The following is a 23,002-nucleotide window of genomic DNA, read 5'->3' on the forward strand; positions in this document are numbered from 1 at the left end:
GAAACATGAATATGATGTGAGTATTATAGCAGCTATTCCTGCCCTGGCGTCCTGCTCCAGCAGAGGGACCGGTTAATTTCTCCCCTGCTGTTCTAGAAGAGGTGGCCTGATCTGAGGTTTGCCAGCAGGGCTCCTGCACTGCCCTGGCTTTATAACCCCTCCTCGAGGGAGGTTCCAGGACTCCCGCTGGGGCCCCAGGGAACAGGAGAACCGAGCAAGGCGCTTGGGTTGCGACCGACGGCAACGTGTTCAGGTACTGCTGTGTGTGGAAAGAGAGGCCAGGCGCCCACAGTCTGGGGAAAAGATGAGGTCCGCCGTCACGGTAGCTCTTATTTCAAAAGTAAACATGAAAACAGACCAAAAAGCCAATGTAGAGGCCCATCTTTGGCCTCACCCCAGATCTTGCTTCTGTGGAAATTATTCAGACTGTGGTCATCACCCGTGGTGAGTTAAGCTCGCGAATGAAGGGCTGTGTGTGGCCCCGGAACCGCCCGCCTATCTGACGGCTCGGGCTTAGATTCCCCTCGGTGCCAGGAAAGCCGCAGTTCTCCCAGCTCCCCTAAAGGACTCTGGTGAAGCAGAAGGAAATTGAGAACAGTCCAAGTACTGCAGGGCCTTGGCGGTGACCTCGTTCAGCTCCCCAGGGGAGACGAGTGTGGTCTGGGGAACATGGGACGTTCAGGAAACCAACCCAGTTCCCGGCAGCCAGTGACGCTGTCGCCCAGTCAGGTCACCTTGAAGTGGCTGCTGGATACAAGCCTTGGCCTGAGGAGGCACCTGGCATTTGGCACCGGGTCAAAGCCAAACGTGCCTCACTTGCCCCCCTGAACCACTGGGCGTTAGATAATCTGCTTTCAGTCACTGGACCCCTCGGTTAGAAGGGACCTGGGAAGTCACCCAGCCTCACCTGTCAGGACAGGAGGTCCTCCCTCACGGAGGAGCCTCACTGGCAGCCTATGCTGGTCTCGGCCACTCGGCTCCCTTGTCTCCATGCTGTTGGTGACAGTGCCCCAGTTTTCAGTTCGCTCTCTGCTCCCCCGCCCCTGCTATGTGGTTTGAGGTTCATTGATCACACCTCTCCCAGCTGCCGGCATCAATCTTCTAAGCACTGGAGGGGTCAGCCTTTGGAGGGAGTCGACACCATGGAAGGCAAAGAGGAGAGAGAGGTTCGGTGATTCAGGCATCGAGCGCCTGGGTCAAGCCTTACCTGAAGCTTGTGCGACTAGTAGACTTCTCTGTAGCAGAGAACTTTACTGTGGTTCGCCTGCAGTGACAGAGTGCTCGCTGTCTCGCATGGTACTCATCCCCTGTTCTCTTAGTCCTTGGTGTATTTTCCCAAGCAAAAAGGCTAGTTGTGGCTTCTGGACTTGTCCACCGACCTCCCATCCAAATCTTTGGTCTTCTCCCAGCGATGCCTCTGGCTGGAGCGGGAGGGTGGTTCATGAGGCTCTCGGGCACTTGCCTTAGCAGTTCTGCCCTGACTGCCCACCTGGAGACTCCCACCTGGGCTTCTCCTCAGCTGCCTCTCCTCCTGTGGGGCCCGTGGCTCATGCTCCCCTTTCCTCCCACCCACAGCCCAGTCTCCTGGCTTCTCTCTCTTGCCTCCGCCTCAGGCCTGAAGGCTCCTCAGTGCAGCTCTACTATAGTTGGATCAAAAAGTTTTATAACTGAATTAGGGCTCTCTGGAGAAACAGAACCAATAGGATATAGAAACATATCCTGTTGGGTGTTTGTGTGTGTGTGTGTGTATACACACACACACATATATACGATATATATTATCTGTATATATCATGAGGAATTGGCTCACACAATTATGGAGGCCAAGAAGTCCCGCGATCTGCTGTCAGCTGCAGACTCGGGAAAGCTGGTGGTGAGGTTCCAGCCCAAGACTGAAAACCCAAGACCCAAGGGGAGCTGATGAGGTAACCAGCAGCTGAGAGCTGACGGACTCTCCCAGTTCAGAAGATCAATGTTCCGACTCAGGCCGAGAGGACATTTTTCTTTCCTCCGCCTTTTTCTTCTATTCAGATCCTCAACAGATCAGAGGGTACCCACACCCCGCGCCCCTGCCGGGGAGAGCTGCCTGCTGTACTCAGCCCCTGCCTTCTAATGCTAACCTCATCTGGAAACACCCTCACAGACGGACACCCAGACATCATGTTAGCCAGACATCTGGGTACCCCATGGCCGAGTCAGGTGGACACATAAAATTAACCATCACAACAACCATCCCATCTGTTGTGTCTCATCCCTCCCGCAAGCATGTTTGCGGAGTGAGCTCGGCCCCTCTGCGCGCGGCAGTTTTTGTCATATTTGCCATTTGAACCTTCGCGGTCCACGGCCCGACCGGACCTAGAGGATCACGTTTATGCAACCTTGTCCCTCTGTATCCTGCGTGCGTTCACGGCGACAGTGCCCCGTGTCTCCCCGGTGGGGCAGGGGAAGGGACTCCTGGAAGACAAGGCTGAAGCGAGGGTCAGTGCGCTGGGAGCGCGAGTCCACAAGGTGGCGCCATGATTAAGTGGGAGGCCACTGCAGACGCCTGGGTGGCTCAGTCGGTTGAGAGACTGACTTCAGCTCAGGTCATGATCTCACAGTTTGTGGTTCGAGCCCTGCGTTGGGCTCTGTGCTGACAGCTCGGAACCTGGAGCCTGCTTCGGATTCCGTGTCTCCCTCTCTCTCTGTCCCTCCCCCGCTCATGCTCTCTGTCTCAAAAATAAACATTGAAAAAAAAAAAAAAAGTGGGAGGCCGCTGGAGCTTACGGTGTGGGAGTCTCAGGGATGTAGGGTTCCAGGGTGTCCAAGGAAGACTGCAGTGTCCACTAGTGACTTGGGGTCTGTGGACACGGGGTCTCCACCTCACCTTGTGGCTGGGGCCCCCGAGTGGACAAGAGCAAGGGAGAGACCACGGGTTCTGTGGTGGCACCGGGTAGGTTTGGGAGGAACGGGGAGGTGCTGGGGGGGGGGTGGGCATCGGAGAGGAGGTGTCATCAACGGGCCTGACGCTCAGGGGTCAAGGCAGGGGTGGAGTTGTGAGTCATCAGCAGGCTGAGTGATGGAAGCTGTGGGAATGAATGAGCTCGTCACAGGGAGGAATGTGAAGAGTGAGGAGGTAGGATGCCCGGCAACAACAAGGTTGAAAAGATGAGCCAAGAAACGGGAAGCCAAGAGGCAGCCAGAGCGGCGGGACGGGACCCAGGAGCCACGGCACAGAAGTTAGGGGTGTCGTGGGGTCACTGTTGCCAAGTCCCATAAGACGAAAAGCGTCTGTTGAGATCTAGACAAGCTCTAAGCCAACTGAGCCAAGAGACAAAGGTAAGATAGGTGGGTTTCTCCCCTACCCCTCGTCATTCCTCATAAAGCTGATTTGGGTAACATGACTTTCTCTATGGGGTCATGGGCTCCTGACCCTGAACTCTGGGATTGGGCAGACAATGGCAGGCACCAGCTGTGGGACAGACAAGCAGGGTCTCTATGGCTGGGCTGGCTTCCCCGTTGACCGAGGACGTTGGGGAGTTTCTGCGTCTGTGGGTAGCTGGTTCCCAAGACAGAGGAAGGAGAGAAGAGGCCGGCCCGAGGCAGAGCCTTGCCAGCCTGTTCCCTAACGTCAGCTCCCAACAGTCAAGAACACTCCCGAGTGCCCTCCACTTGGGGGCACAAGGTGGGCAGTGCCCGCCCTAATTTGTCACGTGAAGGTGGTTGGGGACCAAGCCAGGTGTGATGGCTGGGAGGGAGGGGAGCAAACAGCTGGAAGCACAGGGAGGAGGGCAGGACAGAGAGAGGGAGGACGTGGGCCTGGGAGGTGCGGCTGAAAGGTCAGAGACACTAGGGCAGCTAAGTGCTGTGTGAGGAGGCAACACCCAGAGCAGGGGCTGCGGGTGAGAGAGCTTCACTGACCAAGTGAGGACCTTAGGAGACAGGACAGGGTGGGCTCCAGAGCCAAGGGGGCAGGGGGCCAGGCCGCCTCCCCGCACCAGGGGTGGGCGATGTAGGTGGGGTGTTGGTTTGAGGCCACCGCTGAGTGAGTGTCCATCTGAAGGCATCTGGCCCACAAGGCCAAGGAGCAAGCGGCAAGCGGGAGGGTGGCCCTTTGGGAAGGTGGGGAGAGCAGGTGTGGGCTGGGGACCATGGGACTCTTCAATAGTCCTCCAAAGCTTGGGTCCAGGCGCAGGATATGGACACGTCCGTTGTTTATGTGTTGAGTTTGGCCAGGAGGACGGCTGAGAAAGTGCACAAGGGAAAGGGGCAGACACCTGGAGTGGGGAGTCGGGAGGTCAGAGGCCAGAGTTCTAGAAAAGGCACAAGAGGGGTATCAGGAGGACCTGGACAGGGAAGATGGGGGCCTGAGAGCAGGAAGTGAGGAGAGCCCTTCTGGGGACAAGGGGAAGGTGTGTCACAGAGTGGGCAGCAGAAATGGAAGAGCAGGTGGCTGGAGATGGTGAAGACGTGGATGGAGAGGACAACAGCCAGGCTGACTCAGGGTGTGAAAGGAGAGCCAGTGTGGGGGCGAGGTGAAGGGAAGCAGGGCAGGCAGATGGTGGGAGCTTCGAGGTGCTACTGAGGGGGGCAGCGTGCACCAACGTCGTCCTGACCCTCGGTGCATGGAAAGTGCTGGAAGGAGCCCACGCTTGGGAGCAGGCTGCAGGGTGTCAGGAGAGCTGGGACCGAGCTGAGGTGGAAGAGGAGGAGGAAGGTGTTGTGGGGGCGGGACGGCCGGGCAGGGCTGGGCGACGGGCAGGGGTCAGGGACCTCCATGGGAGCTGGAGAGGGCAGGGGGCTGGGTAAGGCCCCAGCAGGGCAGGAAGCACAGCGGGGGGCGGCGGGTGGGGGGCAGTGGGAAGTGGGGACACACTGGTCTCTCAGGGGTTTGGCGCACTTTCTGGAATATACAGAAGGGGGAAAAGCAACTGCATTTAGTTCAGGCACGGAGGGTGGGGAGGAACTTAAGGTACATCCCAGAGAAGACTCTGGATACGGAGGATACTGACGTAGCTGAGTAGTGTAAGGCTGAAGGGTTTCAGGAGGAGGGCGCAGAAGGCAGCAGCTGCCCGCAGCACCTCACGGCAGCCCTGCGAGGCAGGAGTTTCTTGCTCTGAGAACCGGAACAAGACTTGGGTTCAGGGTGCCTTGAGGATTATGAGGCAAAACACACAAAGTCCACCATCAGAGTTCAGCGAGTAAACTGCTGTCACCCCATTTAAGGATGAGGCCCCTGAGGGTTAGCTGCTTGACCCCAGGTCCCTGAGGTCCGGATGTGCCGTGGTTGGCACCCCCGTGACTGTCCTCACTGAGCCCTTCCTCCCTCGGGTTTCCTGTCCTCAGCTTTTCACTCCCTCCGAAGTCCAGCCGCCATCCAGCAGATTCCCCAAAGTTTAGAGACCAGTGATGCTGGCCTCCAAATCTGAGGCTCTGTGAGAAGGTGAGGCTCCCACCCCGGGGAGACTTCAGAGGAGGTCACCCTGGTGCCAATGCAAAGTTCAGGCGGGCATCTGAGGAAATGTGCATGGGCAGCTCCGGGGCGGGCAGGCGGGGAGGTTTCAGAGACTGAATAAAAAGGGGTCCGTGAGCCAGAAATATGCAGATGGAGGGACATGTCAGGGGGTCACTGAAGTGAAGCCCATGAAAAATCCCAGTGTCATTATCAGTGCCATGTGTAAAGCTGCATTTGGAGCAGGGACAGTGCAAAGTTAGCAGGTGACGGAGGGCAGAACCTTGCCCCTGACTTCGGTCCTTTCTGTCAAAGGGAACGCGCTTCAAACCCAGACAAGCAGAGAGAACGTGACGGGGATCTGGGGATCCTGAGGCTCGCTTCCTGTGGGCGGCATGCCAGTGTCCTTCTGTACAGGATGACCAAACACCAGGAATGACCAGATGTCTCAGTTCATCTGCCCCCCTGGTGCCATCAAGTGGGGGATGGTAAGTTCTGGTAACTGGCATCGGGGAGGGGCGGGGCGGGAAACCTTCCCTGGTGTTCCCTTGAGGATTCTAAGACGAACATTCAGCTATTGCTGAATGATCTCCGAACACCTGCAGAAAGCAGCTGGATTAGGAATGGGGTGTTGTAGCTCCTCTCTCCCGCCCCCACCCCAGAGCCACTCAGGCTCGTCTCTGCGTCTCACCTCCCACTCCCTCCTTCCCCAGCCTGCAGCCTTGCCAGCCTCACTCTCCTCCATGGGCTGCTAGCCCAAAGCATCTTTTGGGCCTTATCTCCCCAAATCTCTGAGCAGCAAGAAGGGTGGTATTGGTCTCTAACTTCTTTTAATTAGCTTGAAAAGGTAATACATGCATGTAACTTGAAAATTCAACCAGGACAAAATGTGTGCAGTTAAGCCCCCACCCGCTGACAACGCCCCTTAAGGCCGTCCTGGGAACATTTGTACAGACCCCTTGGACATCTTTTCATCTATGCGGGTGTATTACAGACCTCCTTTGTCTTGTTTTCCCACAAGTAGGAGCATGGTGTCCATTACTTTGGATTTTCACTTCTTTTACTTCCTACATTCTGAAGATCACAGTCCCTGCTTTTTTTTTTTTTTTTTTTTGAGATGGCCAGGGAGAGAGTCCCAAGCAGGTTCTGCAGTGTTGTCACAGAGCCCAGTGCGGAGCTTGAACTTCGAGGAACTATGAGATCATGACCTGAACCGAAGTCTTAACCAACTGAGCTGAGCCACCCAGGCCCCTCATAGTCCTTGGTTTGTAGTCAGGCCCTGCCTGGCCTTTGGAATGACACACATGCTGGTTTACTTTCTACCTGGTAGGCAGCCTTAGCCAGCTCCCCCTAGCTGAACTGTGAAGGTCAGAGTTCCTCCAAGTTGGTTCCTGGGCCCTCTTTTCATCTTTTTTGTTTTCAATGTTTATTTTTGAGAGAGAGAGAGAGAGAGAGGGAGGGAGAGAGAACGCGTGTGCATGAGCAGGGTAGGGGCAGAGAGAGAGGGAGACACAGAATCTGAAGCAGACTCCAGGTTCCGAGCTGTCAGCACAGAGCCCAGTGTGGGGCTGGGACTCACAAACCGCAAGATCACGGCCTGAGCCGAAGTCGGACACTTAACCGGCTGAGCCACCCAGGCACCCCAGGCCCTCTTTTCATCTTAAACCTTTCCCCCGTAGTCACCAATCTACTCCCAAGGCTTTCCACGTGCCCACATATGTAGACAACTCCCACCTAGCACCTCCAGCTTAGACCCTTTCCTCTGAGCGTCTAAGCTTGCACAGAATGGCCAAGTGCAGACGACCGACATTAGACTCCCAACTTTCTGCCGACCTGACTCCTCCTGCCTCAGGTTCTGCATCTTCCTGGAAACCCTCCCCCCGAATCCCTCTCCTCCTTGCGCTGTGGTTCGGGCTTTCCCTTGATTGCACTCTGCAGCTCACTTCCACACTGTCTTCCCAATCCCGGGACCAGTTAGACCCCCAGCCTTAACTTCTGTAATAATCCAGTGTCTTTTGTTCCTCAAGACCCAAAAATTGTTATGGGCATGGCTGTGTCTTGTTCATCACTGTCATCTCAGGACTTAGCAGCTGTCTGGCAGTTAGAAGTCACTTACTTATTGAACAAATGAATGTTTGCGGAACAAATGCACGCCTCACTCATGCCTACCTCCACCCCCAGCACATTATGCTTCCCTGCCTGGGCCACCACACCTCCTGGTGCGCCGTACAATTCCATGGTTCAGAACTTGGGCTCCGGAGCCACACTGTCTGGGTTTGAGCCTGAGGCCTTTACTAACTTACTAGGTGTGTGACCTTGGACAAGTTACTTGATATCTCTGTGCTTTGGTTTTCTCATCCGTAATAAAATAGCACTAATGATAGCATGTATTAAAGGAAGTATCTAATTCATTGATTAAAGAAAAAAAATAAAGTGCCTCACGTTGAATCTGGCATGTTTCACCTCCCATTCATTCCTGGGCCATGTCGAGCCAGTCTTCCCCTCAGCCATGATAACCTCTTACTACTCTGTCCTGCTTTGTTTCTGGGACAAAAGTCATTTCCAGCAAGAGTCCAAAGTTTCTGAGAATAGGTGTCCTGTTGGCTGTCTGCTGTGGAGGCTGGACCCAAGAACTATTCCTCAGTGCCCTAAGGAAAGGCGAGGCCTGATGTGGCTAAGGAGCTGCCTGAACCCGCTGTCCCAGGGCCATCTGCAAGCACAGGAATGAAGTTGACTTATTCAATTTTTCATTTTTAGATTTTTAAGAAGCTCACATAAAAAAAAAAAAACAACAACAAAAAAAACCCACCTTATATTTTATCTTGAAAGTCCACAGTTAAACCTAAGATGGAGAATCGCCTTAGTAAGGCGTGAAGGTGGAAAGGTTAGAATGAGTTTATTAGTAAAATGATTAAAAAATGATAGATTTTATAGCAATTGAGAAAATGGGAATTAGAAAACTTTGTTTCACATATGGTTTTTCAGAAAACTAGACAAGATCATCAAGATCATGACTGCATTACCCTTTCAAATTGAAAAATACGAAGGAGCCCTAGTTTGAAAGAAAAAAGTGCGGACGCTTGGACACCTATGAGTCTTGGGACACATCTGGGTCTCTCAGTGACCGACCACCGTGGTTGGCACACTCTGGGCGGGGGTTCATGCGGTCAGGATGCAGAACTTCCTTTGGAGACCCCTGTGCAAGTAACTTTGCTACAATTTGTAAGCTGAAATCTCTCAGAAATTTCCCAGTGAAGTAAAAGAATGAATCTGACTCCGATGAAAATGTGGTATTCCAAGAAAACCGTTATAATTTTTAAAAGCCCCTGATGGACTGAAACCCTGGAAACACAGGGGACATTCACCTTTCTTCCCAATTCTACCCTTGGGGTGGTACCATCACGCCACCCCTAAGTTGAGGACTGCGTGCTACAGGGCTGAAACAGACTATCCAAGTCAGCAGGTTCTATACAAGCCGTTTATTTGAAATGCCAACTATATGTAGGATAAAGTCAGTGCTACATGCTTATTAGTAACAGTAGAAAAATAGAACCAGTGGAAACCTTTGTACAACCGTAATGATACTCAAAAGAGAAATGTATCGTTTTACAATGCTTCACACGGACGAATTCAAGTTTGGAGGTACCTAAATAAAAATACTATATATTTCTTTAAAAAACACTATGTACAATTGAAGCGTAAACAAGTTTTACAAAGTACTGGTTATGCAGGTTGTAGAAAACACTTGCATAGGACATGAAATCCGTTTAAGAAAAATTTCTGAGCCTTTAGCATTGAAGGCACTTGACTTCATAGCAGTAACAGCACAACCACAGGAAATGCAGTGGTGTAGAAGATGCCACCTCTCTGAAGCATAGATGTGGTACACAGACGGCAAGTGGACTTCAGGAATCTGTATCTTTGAGCCACCCCATCTAAGAGCAGGATCCCACACCACCTGCCCACGGAACCCGGATACACGGTCACGTGTAGTACACAAAGAAGCTTCCAGAGCTTACCTCGTCTCTTAGAACCCACGTACACACACCAACGCGAGAGGCTGTTTTCAAGACACACACTTGTAAGTCATCTTTCTAGAAACGGCCACAGCGTTATGATATTCAGAATGTGGAAGGCTGACACATGGTCTGAGGGTTTTCTAGAAGGAAAAAAAAAAAAAAACAACAACCCAAAGACTTGCCAATAAAACAATTGTGCAACCGCTATTGCAATCTCCAGGACAAAAAGACAACTTAACAGTTCATAAAACATTGTTCATACGACAGTGTCCGTGGAAAAGTCAAATACCTTTTAGTGTGTGACGGCAACTCTTTTAGCAAGGTTATGTGTAATGAGGTTTGAAAGTAAACCACTTAGTAGACAAAGTAAACCATTGCAGAACCGGGAATAGCACCCATCACTGCTGCTGTAATAGTAACTTTCAACTGAAAAGTTGAAAGTCAACCAAATAATAATTAAAAAAAAAAAAAGTCATTTCCCTTTGAGTTCATTCCTAAGCTAAAAACATGAATGCCTTAGAATTGCAAAACAAGTGTCTTAGAAGTGTTTCATGAAACATGTTTCCCCCTAAAAGGAGGATGACACATCACGAAAATACCTATTTTGCTGAGTAGTTACTGAGAAATGTTAACCTTTCCCCTCCAGAGACTGGTGCGGGGTCGGCTGGGAGCCCCTGCCGCCCCCACACTGCACCCTTCACACTCTGCATCATCACCCTCATTCAAATGGACAAGGGCGGTCCAATGCCAGAATGTGAACAAACAACCAAAAGAAAATCCAATAAAGGATGGCAATCTTGTAATAAAAAGAGTTGAGGACGCAAAACCAAGAATAGGTAGAGTTTCACAGACAGTTCGACAAAAAGACTCAAATACAAAGAACTTGTTAAAAATCCTCAAGATCCAACTGGTTCTGGAAATGCCAGGAGAGCTTAGGTCTAGGATGTGTGCCTGGAGAAGGCTAAGGGGCATGGGACAAAGGCCGTGATATGTGGAAAACTCAAATGGCTGCTTTTCAGTGATCGTTTTTGCCTTTCATGCTATTTCTTTTCAAGTCACAGGTGACTTTGTAGTTAAATTATCCATCAAAATCACAAAACTAAGACAAAAATATAAGAAAAAGACCAACAGCATCTTGAAGAAACATGGATCTTCTCTTTCTGCTCCAGGGGCTAAACGGTAGTTCTCTAAACTGTCACACAGTGGGCAACCGAGGGAGGTGATTGTCTGATGGCCTGATTGTCCACGGTCTCAAGAGGAGATCTGGTATTCTTTCTGAGATTTGGTTCTCATGAAATTTCTAAACTGAGTGACATGCCAGGTCCCAAATTTTATATTCTACATACGCTTTTTTTCCCTAAGAGCCATCTTACTCAGGCTTCACATTTATCTTAGTACAACAGCATTAGAAGAGTTTAGTGCCAGGTTCGCATTACAAAGGATTGAAGAGGTGGGTTCCAAAGCCAGAGGCACACAGCTGTTCACCTACCCTGGCCACCACGCCTCACAAGGTACATCAGAAGTCCACTGTCGCCCACCCGAACACACACAAGCCACATCTGCTTACCTTCTGCAAAGTCTCACCAATCCACAATCCCACGGGTTAGAGTCAGTTCCTCTCTACACACAGTTTAGTCAGAGCAGCTATTAAATTAGTAAAAGCAAACTTCATAAATTAAAGTAGGAACAGTGGCCACTTATGTTTGGGGAATATGAAAGAATATTTGATACATTTTCAGAAAAATGAACGTGTGATGTCAAATAGCTCTTATCTAACATTTTGAAAAATACAGGTCAGAGATGAGAAAGCTTTTTCCCACCCAGATTAGCTCTACTCACTCTTATTTGCGGTACTAGCGTGGTACGGTCTGAATTCAGAATAGAAATCTAAAACTACATCAAAGTAATTCATGTCAAGACATGTATATAAATACACGTTAAGGAATATGATGGAATTAACAGTTTTGTTTCTGGAGACAGAATGAGATCGGCTTCAAAAGACACCATCATCTATTATAAAGAGTCAAACCTCCTCAAAATGAGAACAGAGTCCTATGTTTTTCTAGCTCTAAAAAAAAAAGGAGCCTCAAAGGCGAAGCTAGCCAACCTCCCAGGGGCTGAGTGTTCGCTCCGGGAGGCATGGAGCTCAGTGCGCACCACCGCCGGCATCGATGAGCACGCCAGCAGCAGCCAACTCGGCGGGCAGCACAACGCGGGGCAACGGTTGGCCGTATGCGGATAGACTGACGAGTTCCTCATCTTTGAGACTACTGACTGTTAGGATTTTTTAAAATGTCAGATTATTCCTGAGTGTATATCCACAGGGTGAAGTAGGAAAGACTGTAAGAGAAACTACAGCTTCGGGAGAAATCAGAGTTGTTGACACCCAATAGAAACCTATTTACTTAAAAGTGCATGTAATTCATTTATATGGTAGCTTGTAAAGGCTCCCTAGCCCTGCATAGTTTTAGAGTGAGTGTGAGTGATTCATAGTTTTATATATATATACATACACAGAAAAGAGGCTCCCAGACATCCTTCATATGAGGGGATGTTCAGCAAGTCTCTTTTCTTCTAAGTGCTACGGCTGTGTATGTGTTTGTAAAAATACAAAGTGAATGCTCAAATAATGTTAAAGTGATTTAAAAACTCAAATACTAATATATTTACACTGGAGAGTAAGAAAAAAAAAACAGTCCTTAGCTCACACATTGCCCTTCCAAGGGAGAGGATCTTAAAAGATCCCATGTGCTCAGTGGTTCAGTAAAATCCCAAACCAGCGCCCCCCAATGGAGTTCAAGTAGGACATGTAGTGTTTCACTGGGAAAAGAAAAAAAAAAAAGGTTTCTTTTTCTTTTTTTGGTGACAAAGCATTATGCGTTCTACAACAACTTTTTTAGGACACCAAAATTCAGACACACTTTGAAAAACATTTAAAAGAAAACATAGGCTTACAAACACCAAATGACATCCATAAGACTGAAGCCCTTTTGTTTTTTTTTTTCCCACAGAGAGCAAGACAACTGAAGGCAGCAAGCAGTCCTCAGCTGGAGAGTCGAAGCTCAGAACCAGAAATCCCGTAGTGCAAGCTTTAAGTCACTTCGTTATTTCCACTGCCTTAGGATTCCAGAAAATCTGATGTCTTTAGAACCTCATCTAGTGATACGCTGATCCATACTACCAGCATTCGCAGGAATTCTGACAGCGTCCACACTGGGAACAAAGCAAGAGCTTTAAGCCTGGGCACAAAAGGCTTTGCTCCTTTCTGTTCTTTATTGAACCAGAAAACTTCAGGATCCTGATTGGACTCCCGCTGGAGGAATGAAGACCAGCTCCCAAAGACTTACTAAGTAAGAAAGAATGATACTAGGTTTATGGAGACTGAGCAGGAAGATTTCTGAACTAAAACGATTACCGAAAAGAGAGGAGCATTTTGATGTGCTGTTCTTTGGAATTTCTATAATTAAAAAATAAACACAGAACTATTTCATAAGAAAATACATCTTAGTGTGCAATCCAATGCACGTGGAAACTGGTAGATGAAAGGTAAAATGCAAAAAAGTATGAAAATACAGTTCCTTTAAATGTGGCAATAAAGTGTAACATACTGATATAAAATCAACACAGATAAAATAAATGTACAAGTGCAAAAAAAATCCCATCATTTGTAAAGAGGAAAAAAAAGTGCCAGCTTGCTTGCTCTTAAAAATGCTTCCCCACATAATTGTTCAAACACAAAATAGACAGATGCAGCATTCAAAATAACCCTCTTAGCATGCCATGTCTAATAAACATGTATATACAAAAACGAGAATAAACTAATGTGAAACTGAGTTCGCTGGCATCAATAAACTGGTCTCTAAGTTGTTGGGTTACATCATAAAATGGGATGTTTCACATCTCAGGCACAGACGACTTGGAGGTTGCTCTCAGAGGGCAGACTTTTTGTAGAGGAAGTCTGGCTTGCTTGGTGACCTCCTTCCCCTGCTTATTGAATCTTCCCTTTCTAAATCGGAATTTCGCGGAGCTCCATGGCCCAGGGACTCGCTGTCGGCCAGTCTCCTACTGGGTCTCTCTTCCGGAGCTTCAGAGCTGCATGCAGAATGTGAGGGTCTGTTGGGAGTCAGCCCAAAAGTCAAGTCAGTTTCTACTGCTGTTCGTCCCCTGACGTGGGCTGGACCATTGCCAACATTTTCTGGGGCTGCCAAAGGAAAGTCTGACCGCTGGGGAGGTTGCTCAACGACATCAAGGTGTATTGGCTCATTCTTTTGTCTGTGTAGATGCCCGTCAGGGGAAAGTGGATATTCTCTCCTAGCTTCTTCCTGCTTTTTAGGAGAGGTCTGGCTAGGTAGGTAGGCTGACTTTAAGCCACTTGGTGATGCCTTATTGTGGCTATACAAATCGGGACCAAAATATCCACCTTGCGAAGGGGAGGGGGTGCGTCTGCCAGGAGCAGGCGTAGAAGGTCTGCAAGCAGCATTTGAGAAGTCATAGAAATCCGGATATTCCTGCTGATTTTCTCGAGCATCTGCTTTTTGCTCTAGCGTGTGTTTCTTTCGAGACGTGTGTGTGTGCCTCTGTGGAATACACGACAGATGCTGGGGAGGCCCTGGTCCTACTTCAGAAACTGATTGGCTTAATTCTGTGTCAACAGCCAGTTCTGGAAGCCTCCTGTCCTTGAGTGACAGTGTGGACACACCCATGGCGATGTCCGGCATTAGATCGTTTAGCACAGGTTGGGTACACTGCAAACAGAGATAAAGGAAGAGAGGTTAAAAGAAAAAGGCCCATGACACCCTCTTTGTAAAACTGATGTTCACTGATTTTGCTTCCTCATTATAAAAGTAATACAGGCTTAGTTTTAAGAATGATAAAAATATAGAAAACCATAGAAGCCAAAAAACCCCAAAAACAAAAACATTAACCTTCCCTGAGATAATCACCATTAACAATTTAAGGTATTTCTCACTTTTTTTTTCTCTGCACATATATTAATTTTCACAAAATGTAGTGCATATATAAATCTGTGGCTAAATTTTGAGATTATTATTCCACTGTACTGACGAGCCATGGCTTACTTAACCATTCTCCCACTGCTGATATGAAGGTTGTTTCCTATTTCTCATTATCATAATCAAGACTGTAATGGGGGTACCTGGCTGGGTTGGTGGAGCATGTGACTCTTGATCTTGGGGTTTGTGAGTCTGAGCCCCACATTGGGTGTAGAGACTACTTAAAAACAAAAGCTTAAAAAAAGAGACTGCGACAAACATACAAATAAATTACCTTTAAAAGGAATTTTATTTAAAATAAAAAGTAAGGGGACTAGGGTGGCTCAGTCAGTTAAGGGTCTGACTCTTGATCTTGGCTCAAACCATGATCTTGCGGTTCGTGGGATCAAGCCCCAAGTCAGGCTCTGTGATCACAGCGCAGAGTCTGCTTAGGATTCTCTCTCCCTCACTCTCTCTGCCCCTTCCTTGATCGTGTGCACGTCTGTCCTCTCTGAAAAGAAACTTAAAAATAAAATAAAATTGAAAAAAAATAGAACTTTGTAATTGTAAAACCGAGGGCCGGGCCAATAGGATGGGAATTTGCCTTATCAAATGCTATCGACCTCTGTTACTTCTTCTTTTTTTAGGGGCTTGGGAAGACAGGTGGGAGAGTAGGTAGCAGGGTATAAAGTGAGGAAAGAATATAATTTGACCCAAGGTGTACACTAGTCCACAGATTCCAAAAGCTGTATTAAAAAAATTTTTTTTAATGTTTATTCATCTTTGAGAGACAGAGAGAGACAGAGAATGAGCAGGGAAGGGGCAGAGAGAGGGAGACACAGAATCCAAAGCAGGCTCCAGGCTCTGAGTTGTCAGCACAGAGCCCGACGCGGGGCTTGAACCCACGAACTTTGAGATCATGACCTGAGCCGAAGTCGGACGCTCAACTGACTGAGCCACCCAGGCACCCCTCCAAAAGCCATACTTTAATAAAGATTCCCTGAATTAATATATGTATCCTTTTTCTTTTTTTTTTTTAATTTTTTTTCTTTAATGTTGATTCATTTTTGAGAGTGAGTGCAAGCGGGGGAGGGGCAGAGAGAGAGGGAGACGCAGAATCCGAAACAGGCTCCAGGCTCTGAGTTGTCAGCACAGAGCCCGACGCGGGGCTTGAACTCACGAACTGCAAGATCACGACCTGAGCCGAAGTTGGACGCTCAACCGACTGAGCCACCCAGGCACACCTCCAAAAGCCATATTTTAATAAAGATTCCCTGAATTAATATATGTATCCTTTGTTTTTCTTTTTTTTTTTTTAATTTTTTTCTTTAACGTTTGTTTATTTTTGAGAGACACAGAGAAAGAGTGCATGTGGGGGAGGAGAGAGAGGGAGACACAGAATCCAAAGCAGGCTTCAGGCTCTCAGCTGTCAGCACAGAGCCTGACGCAGGGCTCGAACTCACAAACCATGAAGTCATGACCTGAGCCAAAGTCGGACACCCAACTGACTGAGCTACTCAGGCACCCCTCTTTTGTTTTTCTATTGAAGGCCACTGATAATGTGTGACTGAGCAGAAGGACTTAAAAATCACTATTTTGTTTCAAAGGTATTATATAAACAGAAATTCAACCTTTCATTTAGTGCAAAACTGAGCAAGGTCCTCGCTTAATTTACTAGCTATTAATGCTAGCTACTGTGGTTCCTAGTCAAATGAGCCTCCTGACGGAAGAGCTTGCCAGAGGCCGACACAGGCATGAGGACCGATCATCCATCTACTTTCTGAATGGGGAGTCTTCTGCCACATTGCTCCTGACAGTACACTTAGCTATAAATAACTTTCCTTTCCTACCCCATCAAAGCATTTGGTAGAAGAGCAGATTCTATAGAAGAGAAGCTAGGGCAGATTCTAGACATGTGTTTGAATGGAGCATCGTGAAACCGAGAGCATCCAGTGGCACTGCCCAGTAACATCATCCCTTCTAAGTACCTACAATGAACACAAAGACAAGGAAGGTGCCAACCACCCTCCCCACACACCCTCTCTTCCTGTCTTCTCACTTGGCCTTACCTCCCTCTCTCCATAGTCCTGGAGTCCACGCTTTCGGCTTGGTGGCAATACTTCTGGGCACTGCTGAGTCCCACTAGGGCTCTTGGAAACCGCCTCTCATATTCCATGAACATTTTATTTGCCCTAAATTAGTGAGATGTTAACTTACCACTTGTTTCTCAGAAGTTACTGCTGCTGAGGTGGTGGCGGTGGCGGCGGTGGCCACAGTCTGTCTCCCCAGTCCTGTGGTGTTGGTGCAATCAGGTGCTGCTGCTTTAACACCTGGCAAGTAGACGGGAGGGGGGCCGGCTTTAGGGGCGGTTCTGGAGTGAAACAGTGAATGATTACAGGGATAAGAGAATGAACGTGAAGGATGCTGGCTGGGAGGTCTTTGTTTCCAGCCTGCTTTGAGTTGGTTATGGATTGGGGTCGCTGGGGGGTGGTACGGAGGTGGCGGTGGGGGCAAGGGTGGATGGAAGGCCACAAAAGAGTCCAGATCTGTAAACATGGTTTCTGCAGTGGGGGTACTGTTAACTCGACATCTCCCAGACTGTCTCATTGTCAAGAGCGGACTTTCATCCCCAAAACGTTCATCCGGAAAGAACTTGTGAGGATTCTGAAAGATTTAAACAAACAAGACATTTATCAGCAAATTTTCTAGATAGAAATTTACAGGCTGAGAGCATTAAGTGAGATCCTAAGAAAACCACATTCAGCAAGAGTAAAAGGCACAACATTATTTCTCTAGGCCAGAAGCCCAAGAAAAATTTACCCTAATAATAGCACAAAAGGATAGAGTGGAGTCTCTATAGCCTAAGATACAGCTATCAAGGAGAACAGCTTAACTAAATATTCCAGCAAGCAGGTTGGTAATCTCCTGCAAGATTATGTGATAATGCAAAAGCAGGAAATAAAACCTAATTCAAATGCATCTCTGCTGAGAAAATAAAATTAAATACCAAAGGACAAAAAGGCATACAAGTAAAGATCCTCCTAGAACTTTCTTACAAAACATCTGCACTCTGTCTGAAATAAAAACTATAAAATACTAATCCTTACCTATTACATATAACTCAGTTTTATGAGCATTTTGATAAACATTATGTAAGAATACTTAATCTGTAAAACTTTAATGCAATTTAAGATACCAAATTAAGATACAGTTTAGAATGTCAAGGGGGAAAGAAATGTATAGTATACAAGACTATTTCATGGATGGAATCCACAGCAAAAAAAAGAAAATCAAGAACCTATAAGTGGCCTGCTCCCTTGCCTAAGAACATCACACCACATTCCCCTTTGAAGACTCCAGCTAAACAAGTCTAGAGTCAGTGGCAAAAAAAATTCAATCACTTGGCCAGACAAAATTAAATTTTACTTTAGGTTCTGATTTAGTGGCTGTGAGCAGACTACTTTACACATTCTTCCTTCACTGCAAAACCAACGCTCCTGCTCTTGCTCCTGTACTTGGTAACAAGGGAGTTTTTTTCCCCATGCTGGTTACCAAACAAAAAAAACCAAAAAAACCCCACATTCAGTTTTTGATTCTCGTGCTTACAGGGTTTGCAACATCATGCAAAAAATTTCTTATTATACGGAAGAGGAGGGGAGAGGAATAAGAGGGGCATCTGGAAGACCTGTTAAGTCTGGTAGTAGGCCACAACCCGAAACCTAGAGACCCAAAGAGGGGCAGAGAGCAGTGGAAGGTCAGAATTTTCTGCTTCCTTGTTCACCTTTGATGGGCATGCACACCATTAACTTTTAGCAGGCCTACTAGGTATTAAGAGACATAGCTGCTTACATACAGCACCTCTTGTCTTCACAACATCCACTTTATTGGTAAGGAAACTGATACTTGGGAGTGGTTAAGTGGCCCAAGTTAACTGGTGAACAGCAGAGCCAAGCTATAACTTCAGCTCTCCCACCAGAGCCCATGTGCTCCATCTACTCCACACCCCGCCTCTACCCAGGGGGGACTTCCAGGCTATCCCAGACCCATGAGGCAGTGAAAGGGCATGCACTAAGAAGCAGATGCGTGCTGGGAGGGCTCCTGGAATGTCTGAAATACCATCTGCACAGGCTCTCTATTTCACACAGTCGAATGCCATCCCCACCTGCAAGAGCTCTGCAGCCGCGTCTGCAAGACCGAACTCTCTTAACACTCGAATTTGAATTTCATAGCTGACCGTGGCGCCTTCCCCACAGTTGAGTGCATAGGCTCTCTGCACCTGCTCAGTGTGCCGTAGTTCCTGCAGACGTCTAACCATGTCTTTCATAATGAGGAGACGAGGAACTGAAAAAAGAAAAACACTCTGTAGGCAAAATATCTGAGCTGCATCAAAGGTCCCCCACTGAGCACAAGCAAGAAGGCCTGTGTTGTTCTGCGTTAGAATTTTAATTTCCTGGAAAATACTAATTTATGTGCTTCTAATTATTTTTTAAAGTTGTAATAAAATTTCACTGTGCTCAAAATGCTGCTGATAATACGAAACAGTTACTGAACTGTCTTCTTAGTTCACAACCTAACTAAAATTTTACTTGCATATATTCTTTTCTACATCTCAGGGTATTTCAGACATCTTTTAAATATATTCATTCTTTTATTCAAATAAGTTTCTGAGTCCTAGTTATGTGCTAGGTATTGGGCTTGGGTACTGGGGTGCTCAGAATCAAAGATATGATCCCTGTCCTCGAAGAGCTCTAGTTTTAGTGAAGTAAACTGAGTAAAGCAGTAGAGCACAGGCCCTAAGTGGCACAAAGGCAAACATGTGAAGGATGCTGACGGGACGTGGAGGAAGGGCCCACCTCAGATGGAGGCAGGCAAGAGAGGTTTCCTGGAGGAGGGGAATCCTGAGTGGAGTCTTGAAGAATGAGAGAAAAACCAGGTAGGTAAAGAAAGCAGAGTGAAGGTATGTGTCTCGAGCAGAAGGACAAGGCATGTGTCAAACACGCAGGTGACAGTAGGGCACAGGCAGCTGGCAGCATTCGCGAACTCAGGGTTCATAGGTACAAGCAGGAGTAGCGTTAAGAGAGAAGGTGAGAAAGATGGGTAGGAACAGATCACGAATGAGCCTGCATATTACGATAAGGAATTTAAATTCTATGTTGTGAACAACAGGTACTCCCTTGTGCAGGGGAAGGAAGGACAGGATCAGGGCAGTGACAGAAAGCGTGCTCTGAGAGCAGCGTAAAGCAGGGGTTGGCAGACTATGGCCTGTAGGCTGAATCAAGCCTACTGCCTGTTTTGTCAATAAAGTTGTACTGGCACACAGCTACACCTATTTGTTTACGTATTGTCTGTGGTTGCTTTTGACAACAGAGTCGAGTAGTTGTGATGGAGACTGCATGGCCCACAAAACAAAGTATCTACCAAATGGCCTTTCCAGAAAATGTTTGCCAAGTCCTGGTGTAAAGGGCAGAATGGGAGTAAAGTTAGAGGCAGGAACACCAATTGGGAACCTAGACTAAGGCTATAGGAGAGGGTGGGAAGTCGAGGATGGAGTCTTCTATATCTAAGAGACAAACTGACTAGAGTAGCCACTGGTTATTATTTCTGGGGAAAGGGAGCGACCATTTACTGAGTGCTTACTTTGTTCCAGGCACACTCCTAAGCATCTTACTCATGGGACTTCCTTGAATCTTTATTAACAACACTAGAAAGGAGACATTATATCCATTTTTCAGATGAAGAAATTAATGCTAAGTAAGTAACCTTACCCAAAGTCACATAAAAGTGGCAGAGCCAGGATATGAGCCCATGAGTCTTCTCCAATAAGCTACATGGCCTTCCTTAGACTGTGGTGGGCAAGGAAGAGGGAAGTATCAGATAACACCAGAACAGGACCAGGTCTTGTTAAAGCAAGACAAGAAAGGCAAGTCCTACTCTTCTGAATGTACTTAATTGTGAATGTCTTTGGGCTTTTTAGATTCAGTTCTAAGATTAAATTATGCTATTTAATTGTATTAATTTGAGCTGATAAAAACCGGCTAATTACTGTAGCTTCAATATCTGCATAAATCAGCTACAGAAACATCTCTCTTCATACTGTTGTCTAATGTATACTTTAAATAAATGACAGTCAGTATTTTGTCACTAGTGGCCAAATCTGATAAGGCCAACAACTGATCAGACATTAGTCCCAGAATAAAATGTGCTCAATTAAAAGTTGTTATTTTTTTTAAATTTATCCTTAATTAAAACAATATTTATAAGCAGAAAATGAATGGGGCTAGTTCTTTGCCTTTTTTTTAAATTTATTTTTTTTAATGTTTATTTATTTTTGAAGGAGAGAGAGACAGAGAGTGAGCAGGGGAGGAGCAGAGAGACAGAGAGAGACACAGAATCCAAAGCAGGCTCCAGGCTCCAAGCTATCAGCACAGAACTGGATGCGGGACTCAAACTCACAAACCGTGAGATCATGACCTGAGCCAAAGTCAGAGCCCAGGCACCTGAATGGGGCTATTTCTAATAACGCTATACAGTTTGCAATGTGTTTGAATTTTGCAGCAGTAATTGGCAAGAGCTGTAAATCTCTGACCCCCCCCAGATCACTGTGCATTTTCTTACCTTAAAGATGGACACTAGAGCCCTTTGGTTAAAGTCAACATCACCTGATGCTCAGAAAATTTTGGATATAACAGTTATATCTCAATCTATGGTCTCGATTTCCTCAAAGTCATCACATAAGCCTGCACTACCAACAGAATTCACAGAGCAGATCCTGGGAAGCTGGATGGATCTCTAGGAAACCAACAGTGATAAAATTTCAGGGGACATGTCTAGACTCAAAAGATACAAGTTTATAACTCAAAGAGTCTTCTGTGAGAAATGCTTTATGGTGATGAAAAATCTGAATTCCTTTGAACTAGTGGTTCTCAACAGGAAGCGATTTTGCCCCACAGGGCACATTTAGCAATGTCTAGAAACATAAAAATGTTTTCAAAGGGTTGTCACAAAGGGGTGTGTGTGTGTGTGTGTGTGTGTGTGTGCGCATGTTACTGGCATTTAGTGAGTGCAGATCAGGGATGCTGCTGAACACCCCACAGTGCACAGGACAGCCTCCTCAACAAAGCATATGTCAAGACAGCTTAGGTTGAGAAACTCTGTGCTAACCGGAAAACCTGTATACACCTGTTACTGGAAAATAAAATATGAAACAAAAAACCGAGCTTATTATGAAAACAATGAGTAATGAATTTTGGAAAGCTGAGAGAATGAGCACATATAAAAAAGGCTACAAAAATGATCAGATTATTCATTTAAATATAAATGCCTGACAGAAGGCTACTGCCTCACCTGGAATTTCATTGGCTACGACTGAAGGAGGGCTTGACTGGTGACTGCTGATCTGCTGGTGGCTCATCATGTGACAGCACTGTGGCACGGCGGTACTAACCATGTAAAGCGTGTCTGGCACATTGGACATCCTAACCATGCGCAAACGCACAAGATCTGTTTGTTCCACCATCATCTCGTCCAGCACTGACTGAAAGAACAATTCAACATGAAGAGTATCAGTCAACCATCTCTGTAAATCACATCCGGAGAAAGATTATTACCTTCAGCATATAAAATGGGAAGTAATTTATTGTTTCCAGTGTATGAAGCTTTAAAATAATGAAAGGAGAGGGGCGCCTGGGTGGCTCAGTCGGTTAAGCGTCCGACTTCAGCTCAGGTCACCATCTCACGGTCCGTGAGTTCGAGCCCCGCGTCGGGCTCTGGGCTGATGGCCCAGAGCCTGGAGCCTGCTTCCGATTCTGTGTCTCCCTCTCTCTCTGCTCCTCCCCCGTTCATGCTCTGTCTCTCTCTGTCTCAAAAAAAAAAAAAAAACAAAAAAAAAAACGTTAAAAAAAAAATTAAAAAAAAAATAATGAAAGGAGAAAGAACTCCTATCTCTTTAATTTTGTTGTTTGTTTGTTTGTTTTAGGTTGGCGTCACATCCAGTGTGGAGCCCAACACGGGGCTTGAACTCACGACCCTGAGATCAAGACCTGAGCTGAGATCGAGAATCGGACACTTAACTGACTGAGCCACCCAGGAGCCCCTTTACCTCTTTAATTTTTTTTAAAAGCTCTTAAAAAAATTTTTTTTGAAGTTTATTTGAGAGATAGAACGAGTGGGGAGGGCAGAGAGAGAGGGAGAGAGAGAGAATCCCAAGCAGGCTCCACACTGTCAGCACAGAACCCAATGTGGGGCTTGAACTCACAACTGTGAGATCATGACCTGAGCGGAAACCAAGAGTTGGACATTTAACCAACTGAGCCACCTAGGCGTCCCAACCTCTTTAATTTTTAAAAAATATTTCTGCAGCATCTTTGAAATAATCACCTTCTGAAAAATTTGCTTTTAATTGAAGTATTTGAAATTTGAAGGAAGGTATAAAATCAATCAGAAGTAATTTATATCTAAAGTTACTATAAAGAAAACAAGGTATACATGGGCTAAATATCAGATCCAACAAGAAATGTTCAAAATATAAAATACTGAAGATCAACTTTAAATTCAACAGATCT

At 46.8% G+C, this 23,002-nt stretch overlaps 1 protein-coding gene across 2 annotated transcripts in view; it reads right to left on the reverse strand.

The window, feature by feature from the left end:
• Positions 1-8,895: 8,895 nt before the first annotated feature.
• BTBD7 (BTB domain containing 7) overlaps positions 8,896-23,002 on the reverse strand; it is a 58,632-nt gene continuing 44,525 nt past the window's right edge. For both annotated transcript variants that reach the window (XM_043556891.1, XM_043556890.1), the window contains 4 exons: positions 21,786-21,975; positions 18,604-18,782; positions 16,659-17,105; positions 8,896-14,195 (listed from right to left, as the gene is read on the reverse strand). In XM_043556891.1, the coding sequence (XP_043412826.1) occupies positions 13,380-14,195; positions 16,659-17,105; positions 18,604-18,782; positions 21,786-21,975 (1,632 nt within the window). In that variant the 3' untranslated portion in view covers positions 8,896-13,379. The remainder of the gene's footprint in view (positions 14,196-16,658; positions 17,106-18,603; positions 18,783-21,785; positions 21,976-23,002) is intronic.

Source organism: Prionailurus bengalensis, chromosome B3 (genome assembly GCF_016509475.1).
Source record: "Prionailurus bengalensis isolate Pbe53 chromosome B3, Fcat_Pben_1.1_paternal_pri, whole genome shotgun sequence".
Lineage (NCBI taxonomy): Eukaryota > Metazoa > Chordata > Mammalia > Carnivora > Felidae > Prionailurus > Prionailurus bengalensis.